Source organism: Strongylocentrotus purpuratus, unplaced genomic scaffold (assembly GCF_000002235.5).
Source record: "Strongylocentrotus purpuratus isolate Spur 01 unplaced genomic scaffold, Spur_5.0 spur5_scaffold_8, whole genome shotgun sequence".
In the NCBI taxonomy this organism is placed as follows: Eukaryota; Metazoa; Echinodermata; class Echinoidea; order Camarodonta; family Strongylocentrotidae; genus Strongylocentrotus; species Strongylocentrotus purpuratus.
Genome location: NW_022145614.1, coordinates 195,001 through 205,000, shown reverse-complemented (window position 1 = coordinate 205,000; position 10,000 = coordinate 195,001). Strand labels below are relative to the sequence as shown.

Genomic DNA, 10,000 nt, shown 5'->3' with positions numbered 1-10,000 from the left:
CGTTCTATAGTACACAGAATGGTGACTATAATATCGTCGGCCTTATGCCAAAAGGGCCTTAACCCGATTTTGGGGGTTATTGAGTTATTAATATCACCTTGTAGATTTCATCATTCTCTTTAAAATGATGTGCTTCACTTGTTGAAATTCGATTTATTTATGAAGATAATTATGAATTTCAAAAGGGCCTTAACGCGTATCTCATCTTTGTCCTTACGCCAAAAGGGCCTTAACCTACACGGATGATCCATTTGCGTTAGGAGGGCCTTTCTGGCAAACCAAAGGTGTTGCGAAACAAGAAAATTTCCTTATGCCAAAAGGGCGCTAACTATGCGCGCGTACGCGCGCATAGTTACGCGCATAGTTACGCGTACGATAACAGCAGGTTAAGGCACTTTTGGCATAACGCCGCGTAGGTTACGCCCCTTTTGGCATAACGCCGAGTAGGTTACGGCCCTTCTGGCATAACATACGCTAACATACGCTACATTCAAGCCTTATGCCAAAAAGGCCCTAACATGTTTTTTGCACATAGCATGTACAATTCTGAATATTTTATAACAAATTTAACACATTTCATGTAAAACTTAATAACTTAACACATTTATCGAAATTGGCTTCAAAAGCAAAAAAACGACCACAAACTTTTGATTATTAGAGAGGCCAAAACCTTAAAACGCGATTATCTCGGAATGGCCAAAAGCAGTTAAGGCCCTTTTGGCATAAGGCCGACGATATATTGAATGTTTGAGAAATCTAAACTTAAATGTTAACTTACAATACACACATGATGCTTATTAAAAAAATGAATTGAATTAAAGTGGCAGGATGTATTTGGTTTATATCAAAAGTTGTATGCATGTACATATGCTAAAAACTAAAAATAAAAGGCAAGTAAAAAAATATATCACATAAACATGTACACTACAAACTAAAATGAAAGGCAAGTTCGTAATTGCAACACATATTACTTGGACTTATTCTACTAAGATGTAATAAATACCCACATATATATCACCCTAGTTCCTCTAAATAATCGGCAAGTTAAAAAGAAACAACTAAAATGTCATATACAGTGTGTACGTAAACATGACTAAAATGAAAGGCAAGTTAAAAATATATAAACATGTACAATAAAAACTAAGGCACTGAGTTGCAGCACAGGATTGTTCTAAAACATTGTATAAACATGTACAATAAAAACTCAAATGAAAGGCAAGTTCATAATTGCAACACATATTACTTGGACTTATTCTACTAAGCTGTAATAAATACCCACATATATATCACCCTAGTTCCTCTAAATAACTAAAATGTCATATATAGTGTGTATGTAAACATGACTAAAATGAAAGGCAAGTTAAAAATATATAAACATGTACAATAAAAACTAAGGCACTGAGTTGCAGCACAGAAATGTTCTAAAACATTGTATAAACATGTACAATGAAGTTCAAGTCAAAGAGGTTGTATGTGAGTTCGAAGAGGAGCAGAAAAGACAAGCCTTGCTGCTCATTTTTGGAGTCTCTGAAGGCGATCAAGGTCCCTCTGGCTGAGAACACTAAAGACCCAACCCTTTCTATACTCAAACTGTTTACATGATTTTGATAGACCCTCTGTGTCAAACCATCTCCCCTGTATCGATCGGTATCACTACCCCCACCCCATGATTCGATGTGTAACCTCGTCTATGCCATGTTCCATCGTAGGGCACTGCCACATCCACATAATCATTTTCCCTGATGGTCAGATCCTTGTCCATGGTCCTTTGACGTAGGCATGCTGCCACCTTCTTCTTCTGATCCTTACTGGTCTGCAAAAAAAAAAGAGTTTGTAATAAATAACAAGTAAATTTCAAGTTCCCTCAGGCCCCTTACTTATTAGACCCTATTACAAATATTTAGATTTGATTAATTTTCATCCCTTGATTTGACAAGAAGGGATATTGATGTACATGTATTATACTGTCTATCGACCATAACTAAGAAATAAAAATATGTTTGGATTAAATGTACGTAAAGCTAAGATAATGTAATGAAGAAAACACAAGGCTGGTGACTAACCTCTTGGGATAAGGAAGATAAAGTGGCTATGTGCCTGTTGTAGCTAGGGGCTTCGACTAGTGGGGCTGTTCCGAGGATGGTCAGCAAGTCGCACAAGCTATCCCGTGCCAAACCAACCTCCGTTGCTGCCAGAGTAGCTCTGCGGTTTATTTCTGCAGACTTTCCACGTCCTTCGCATTCATTTTCTGATGAAGAGAATGTCCTCTCCTTCTTGCAAATGAAGCAACCAAGGACCATGGCGCAGTTCAACCCATTCCTCTTTGACAAATTCTCCAGAGGAATGACATGCCCTGTAAAAGATATCCAAAACACTTTATGGAACAGGGAAAATATTTTGAAAAGCACAATCCCCAAATAATAACAAAGTGCTAGTTATGACATGCATGTAGTATATTACACAAATACACATTTTCACAGATTTCACGACAATTCCGATGCCCCCACTTCGATTCACCATAGAGTAAAGTAGGGGTTTTTCGGCCACTTAAGACAAAATCCTATTTTTTGGACTCTTTACTTCCTATTTATTATCATTTCTTGTTCAAATCATGAAGCAAATACTATTATTATTTAAACAAAGAAAGAATCCCAGAAAAAAAATCATGAATTGCCATGACAACATTCATTTCAATTTTCACTGTTTCGGAGGTAGTTTTCGGCCTAGCGAGGCAGTTTTCGGCCGCATGTACAAAGTCAACAGGAAGCAAGCAAGCGCGCCATGCGTTTCCCCACTGATCTATAGCACTAGCGGCTGGAGCAGGTATCCCAAGCCGGAGCTTCCCGTGCCGAAAACTACCTCTGTGGTGATCAGAAATTGGAATCTGAATTAGACAGAGATATCGTGTGTGCGCTGCGGTATCCGGCTGCATTGATTAAATACATGCGATGAGATACTTTTGAGCTTGCGACTCACACAAAATCGGACTCTAAATCTGAAAAATACTTGAAATAAAGCTCATTTTATGGTACCCATATTCCTTACACGCGAAAGATACTGTACTTAATTTTTCAGATTCGGGGAGCGGGACCGCCGATAACATTGCTAAAATGTGATATTTTAGGATATATTTTCCATTGCAAATGTGGTTCTTCAGTGACTCTGGCATGGTATGGTATGTGTGGGATATATGATATGCTGTTATGCGATGGATTTTAAAGGGATTTTACCATGCATCCAACGGATCGGCCGAAAACTGGTGATGGTCGATTACCCCCTCCTTTACTCTATTCTTAATCATTTGATTTGGCTTTTTGAGCCATTCACCCCTTGAGCATGCAATACAATCTCAAAGTAACAGTTTGCAAACTAAAAATATTGTTTGATAGTAAGTACATACCTCCCAGACACACGTGAGCCTTTTGCAAAGCAGCTGCAAGTTGTGGGCCACTAATGACGCGGATCTTCACATGTGGGACCAGGGTCAAAAATAGGGCTGTCCAAACACTTATTCAGGGAAAGCTTCATCGATCTCTGAATTAGCTGTTAGTTCTTCTGGCACCTCTCCAGCATTCATGTTACTCTTCTGTAATATCTGGTATTGATCTCCTTTGAACACCTTCCTCTTCCTCACATATTTTGGAGTTTTGCGAAGCATTTTCAGTGAGTAGAAATTGGAGACCAACGGCTAGAAGAGTTATTCAAATCTTGGGCACAAGGTGGCAGCAAACAGCCCTTGTTATCTACTTTCTGCTGATATACATTACTTGTTACAATTTGGTTTAGAATTTTTTATTTAATGATTTCTTTAATTGATTGAGACTAATTGAGTGCAAACAGAGGCAGTGGAGCGACTTCCAAAGTGGGGGGGGGGGCGGGGGGGGGGGGGGCACCAACAAAAAGGGCACTTTCTGGAGAAAATAAATAGGGCACCTACAAAGGGAAATCTCAAAGAGAAAATATATATTTAAAAAAAACAACATTTGTATATACCCCCTATATTGTGATTACATTATCAGGGATGATTTCAATATTTTTTTATCTTTATAAATAAGATTTGTGAGGTCACAGTGCGAAAAATTACATCAATTATAAAGAAGAAAAACCCAATCCTGATGGGTTTATTTACATTATCATAACAGAAGACTGAAAAGACCTTTGATAAGTACCATAATTATAACATCTAGAAATGCGAGTGTACTTTGGGTGATATTGCTCTTAGTAGCTGGAAATTAGGGCACGTGATGAGAGGAAAAGGGGACACTTATCGAAAAGGGTGACACTTATTAGAAAAGAAAAGGAGCGCATGTCAAATTACAACGGGTAATTATCAGAAGGTGAAAATGGGGCACGTATCATTGTTAAAGGGTAATTATCTGAGGTGAAAAGAAAAGGGGCACTTATGAGAATGAAAAAGGGGCACTAATAATCAGGGGAAATGTTCATTAGTTGTACGAAAAGGGGCACCGATCAGTTTTTAATAGGGGCATTTAATACGAGGGGAAGGGGGGATTTATGAGAAAGGGGAAGTGCAGGCTATTATTAAAAAGAAAAGAGGCACATGTCAAGATAAATGGGGCACTTATGAGAGATGAAAAGGGGGTAATTATGGGAAGGGGATGGGGCACTTAAAAGAAGGAAAAAGAGCATTTATTAGGAAGGGAAGGGGCATTTATGATAAAGGGAAGGGGCTCTCTTTTAAATGGGGCAAAATAAAAAGGGGCAGTTATTGAAGATGAAAAGAGCACTTATCAGGAGGAAAAGGGACACTTGTCAAAATAAAACGAGTACCTCTCAGAATTTAATAGGGTCATTTACTAGAGATGGAACGGGACTATGAGAATGAAGAGGGACTTAAGAATGAAAAGTAACTGTTTTCATAGATGAAAAGGAGGCATTTATGATAAAGGGAAGGGGCTCTCTATTAAATGGGGGCACTTGTTAGAAAGGAAAGGGGGCACATGTGAAAATATAAGGTGCGCTTATCCGAGTTAAACAAGGGGTAGTTATTAAAAGGGGAAAGGCCCCTCTCAGATTTGAATAGGGAAATTATCAGAGGTGAATGGGGCACTTATCAAAAGTGAAAAGGGGCACTTCTCGTATCTGAAAAGGGGCACTTACTAGAGATGGAAAAAGGGCACTTATGAGAAAGGAAAATGGACACTTATTGCAAAGGAAAACCGGAACTTATCGAAGGAAAAGGGGCACTTTAAAAAAATAATAGGGGAACTTTTTAAAGTAAAGGGGCCCTTTTTATGTAAAAAGTGCCACGTTAGAGCCACCATGGAGTCACTAACCACTAGAAATATATCATAAAGTCATCATCCACCATAGAGCTACTGCTAAAATATCTTACACCACAGGGATATACCATTCATCGGAAATACCATATAATATACTCTACCATATATCATACCATAGAAATACCATACACCATACCCCGCCCCCCCCCCCCACTCAGTGTTATTTAGGGTACGCATATGCTCGTTCCCTCTTTTTGAAAGCACCCCCTATCTGAGGACTGCCAACATTTTTGAACCCCCCTTTCGCTGGCTTTTCGCGGGCTTTTCCTGCCTTGGAGACCCCCCTAAATCAGGAAAAATGCTCAATGTACCCCCCTAAATTCTGAATAATTTCTCAGGAGTCCAAAGAGATGAGAGAAAAAAAGAAAAAACACCCCCTTTTTAAAGAAATCTCCGGGTGAAAAGTCAAATACACCCCTTTTTTTTACAATTCTCGGGCCGGACTTTGTCGCACGAAAAGTACCCCTTTACCGGACATTTTGGCAACACGCATGCGGTCATTCCGACCCCTGAGTGTGGGGGCCGGGCACCATACAGCCACCATAGAGCTACCATAGATCTACCATTCACTTTAGAGCCACCATAAAGTCACTAACCACCATTAATATACCATAAAGTCATCATCCACCATAGAGCTACCACTGAAATATCCTCCACCATAGGGATACCATTCAACAGAAATACCATAGAAATATATTCTACCATATAACATACCGTAGAAATACCATACACCATACAGCCACCATAGAGCTACCATAGATCTACCATTCACTTTAGAGCCACCATAGAGTCACATAACCACCATAGATATACCATAAAGTCATCATCCACCATAGAGCTACCACTGAAATATCCTCCACCATAGGGATACCATTCAACAGAAATACCATAGAAATATATTCTACCATATAACATACCGTAGAAATACCATACACCATACAGCCACCATAGAGCTACCATACATCTACCATTCACGTTAGAGCCACCATAGAGTCACATAACCACCATAGATATACCATAAAGTCACCATCCACCATAGAGCTACCACTGAAATATCCTCCACCATAGGGATACCATTCAACAGAAATACCATAGAAATATATTCTACCATATAACATACCGTAGAAATACCATACACCATACAGCCACCATAGAGCTACCATAGATCTACCATTCACTTTAGAGCCACCATAGAGTCACATAACCACCATAGATATACCATAAAGTCATCATCCACCATAGAGCTACCACTGAAATATCCTCCACCATAGGGATACCATTCAACAGAAATACCATAGAAATATAGTCTACCATATAATATATCATAGAAATACCATACACCATAGGACGGCATCAATGATATACCATTGACCATAGAACTCCACCATTCAGCAATTGTGTGGTATACCATAGAAATATATTCTACCATATAATATATCATAGAAATACCATTCACCATAGAGCCGTACCATAGGAATATCATAGATTTTTTTTGTAAGGGTGTCATCCTGTAAGTTTCTCTCTCTCTCTCTCTCTCTAGATTCATAAGATCATAGGATTCATACCCACACTGCTATGTTCAGTGATGGAAGGGTGTTATCCACTCCCTGTATGTCATCCTGTAAGTTTCTCTCTCTCTCTCTCTCTAGATTCATAAGATAATAGGATTCATACCCACACTGCTATGTTCAGTGATGGAAGGGTGTTATCCACTCCCTGTATGTCATCCTGTAAGTTCCTGTCTCTCTCTCTCTCTCTCTCTCTCTCTCTCTCTCTCTAGATTCATAAGATCATAGGATTAATACCCACACTGCTATGTTCAGTGATGGAAGGGTGTTATCCACTCCCTGTATGTCATCCTGTAAGTTCCTGTCTCTCTCTCTCTCTCTCTCTCTCTCTCTCTCTCTAGATTCATAAGATCATAGGATTCATAGCCACACTGCTATGTTCAGTGATGGAAGGGTGTTATCCACTCCCTGTATGTCATCCTGTAAGTTTCTGTCTGTCTCTCTCTCTCTCTCTCTCTAGATTCATTAGGTCATAGGATTCATACCCACACTGCTATGTTCAGTGATGGAAGGGTGTTATCCACTCCCTGTATGTCATCCTGTAAGTTCCTGTCTCTCTCTCTCTCTCTCTCTCTCTCTCTCTCTCTCTCTAGATTCATAAGATCATAGGATTCATACCCACACTGCTATGTTCAGTGATGGAAGGGTGTTATCCACTCCCTGTATGTCATCCTGTAAGTTTTTGTCTCTCTCTCTCTCTCTCTCTCTAGATTCATTAGGTCATAGGATTCATACCCACACTGCTATGTTCAGTGATGGAAGGGTGTTATCCACTCCCTGTATGTCATCCTGTAAGTTCCTCTCTCTCTCTCTCTCTCTCTCTCTCTCTCTCTCTCTCTAGATTCATAAGATCATAGGATTCATACCACCACTGCTATGTTCAGTGATGGAAGGGTGTTATCCACTCCCTGTATGTCATCCTGTAAGTTCCTGTCTCTCTCTCTCTCTCTCTCTCTCTCTCTCTCTAGATTCATAAGATCATAGGATTCATACCCACACTGCTATGTTCAGTGATGGAAGGGTGTTATCCACTCCCTGTATGTCATCCTGTAAGTTCCTGTCTCTCTCTCTCTCTCTCTCTCTCTCTCTCTCTCTCTCTAGATTCATAAGATCATAGGATTCATACCCACACTGCTATGTTCAGTGATGGAAGGGTGTTATCCACTCCCTGTATGTCATCCTGTAAGTTTTTGTCTCTCTCTCTCTCTCTCTCTAGATTCATTAGGTCATAGGATTCATACCCACACTGCTATGTTCAGTGATGGAAGGGTGTTATCCACTCCCTGTATGTCATCCTGTAAGTTCCTGTCTCTCTCTCTCTCTCTAGATTCATAAGATTATAGGATTCATACCCACACTGCTATGTTCAGTGATGGAAGGGTGTTATCCACTCCCTGTATGTCATCCTGTAAGTTTCTCTCTCTCTCTCTCTCTCTCTCTAGATTCATTAGGTCATAGGATTCATACCCACACTGGGTGACACGACATTTGCTCCTGCGACAATTGCTCCGGGCTTTATTTCGTCTAAGATGTAGGGTTAGGGTTAGGGTTTCAATAGGGTTTTATGTTAGGTTTAGGGTTAGGTTTAGGGTAGGGTATAGTGTTGAATCCAGGGTTGAAGTTAGCCATTCGATTAGTGTATGAAATTTACAGCGGAGCAATTGTCGCCGGAGCAAATGTCATGGAATCCCACACTGCTATGTTCAGTGATGGAAGAGAGTTATCCACTCTCTGTATGTCATCCTGTAAGTTCCTTTCTCGCTCTCTCTCTCTAGATTCATTAGGTCATAGGATTCATACCCACACTGCTATGTTCAGTGATGGAAGAGAGTCATCCACTCCCTGTATGTCATCCTGTAAGTTTCTGTCTGTCTCTCTCTCTCTCTCTCTCTAGATTCATAAGATAATAGGATTCATACCCACACTGCTATGTTCAGTGATGGAAGGGTGTTATCCACTCCCTGTATGTCATCCTGTAAGTTCCTTTCTCGCTCTCTCTCTCTAGATTCATTAGGTCATAGGATTCATACCCACACTGCTATGTTCAGTGATGGAAGGGTGTTATCCACTCTCTGTATGTCATCCTGTAAGTTCCTTTCTCGCTCTCTCTCTCTAGATTCATAAGATTATAGGATTCATACCCACACTGCTATGTTCAGTGATGGAAGAGAGTCATCCACTCCCTGTATGTCATCCTGTAAGTTCCTTTCTCGCTCTCTCTCTCTAGATTCATAAGATCATAGGATTCATACCCACACTGCTATGTTCAGTGATCGAAGGGTGTTATCCACTCCCTGTATGTCATCCTGTAAGTTTCTCTCTCTCTCTCTCTCTAGATTCATAAGATTATAGGATTCATACCCACACTGCTATGTTCAGTGATGGAAGGGTGTTATCCACTCCCTGTATGTCATCCTGTAAGTTTCTCTCTCTCTCTCTCTAGATTCATAAGATCATAGGATTCATACCACCACTGCTATGTTCAGTGATGGAAGGGTGTTATCCACTCTCTGTATGTCATCCTGTAAGTTTCTCTCTCTCTCTCTCTCTCTAGATTCATAAGATCATAGGATTCATACCAACACTGCTATGTTCAGTGATGGAAGGGTGTTATCCACTCCCTGTATGTCATCCTGTAAGTTCCTTTCTCGCTCTCTCTCTCTAAATTCATAAGATCATAGGATTCATACCCACACTGCTATGTTCAGTGATGGAAGGGTGTTATCCACTCTCTGTATGTCATCCTGTAAGTTCCTTTCTCGCTCTCTCTCTCTAGATTCATAAGATCATAGGATTCATACCCACACTGCTATGTTCAGTGATGGAAGGGTGTTATCCACTCTCTGTATGTCATCCTGTAAGTTTCTCTCTCTCTCTCTCTCTCTAGATTCATAAGATCATAGGATTCATACCAACACTGCTATGTTCAGTGATGGAAGGGTGTTATCCACTCCCTGTATGTCATCCTGTAAGTTCCTTTCTCGCTCTCTCTCTCTAAATTCATAAGATCATAGGATTCATACCACCACTGCTATGTTCAGTGATGGAAGGGTGTTATCCACTCCCTGTATGTCATCCTGTAAGTTCCTTTCTCGCTCTCTCTCTCTAGATTCATAAGATCATAGGATT

The 10,000-nt window shown here is 40.2% G+C and overlaps 2 protein-coding genes across 13 annotated transcripts in view; one reads left to right on the top strand and one right to left on the bottom strand.

Annotated features, from left to right (window-relative positions):
- Positions 1-10,000, top strand: part of LOC581299 (WD repeat-containing protein 97) — a 67,259-nt gene that overhangs the window by 18,482 nt on the left and 38,777 nt on the right. The gene's annotated exons all lie outside the window — the stretch shown is intronic.
- LOC105445195 lies at positions 815-3,870 on the bottom strand. Its single transcript, XM_030975781.1, has 3 exons — positions 3,401-3,870; positions 2,064-2,353; positions 815-1,813 (listed from the first exon to the last, which is right to left on the bottom strand). Exons 2-3 carry the CDS (start codon positions 2,298-2,300, stop codon positions 1,622-1,624), a joined length of 429 nt encoding a protein of 142 aa, XP_030831641.1. The 5' UTR covers positions 2,301-2,353; positions 3,401-3,870; the 3' UTR covers positions 815-1,621.

Excerpts from the sequence above, each read along its gene's own strand:
- LOC105445195 (XM_030975781.1), bottom strand. The coding sequence starts at position 2,300 with ATGGTCCTTGGTTGCTTCATTTGCAAGAAGGAGAGGACATTCTCTTCA. Across the intron at positions 1,814-2,063 it reads TATCTTCCTTATCCCAAGAG|ACCAGTAAGGATCAGAAGAA; the intron begins GTTAGTCACCAG and ends TTTTTTTTGCAG.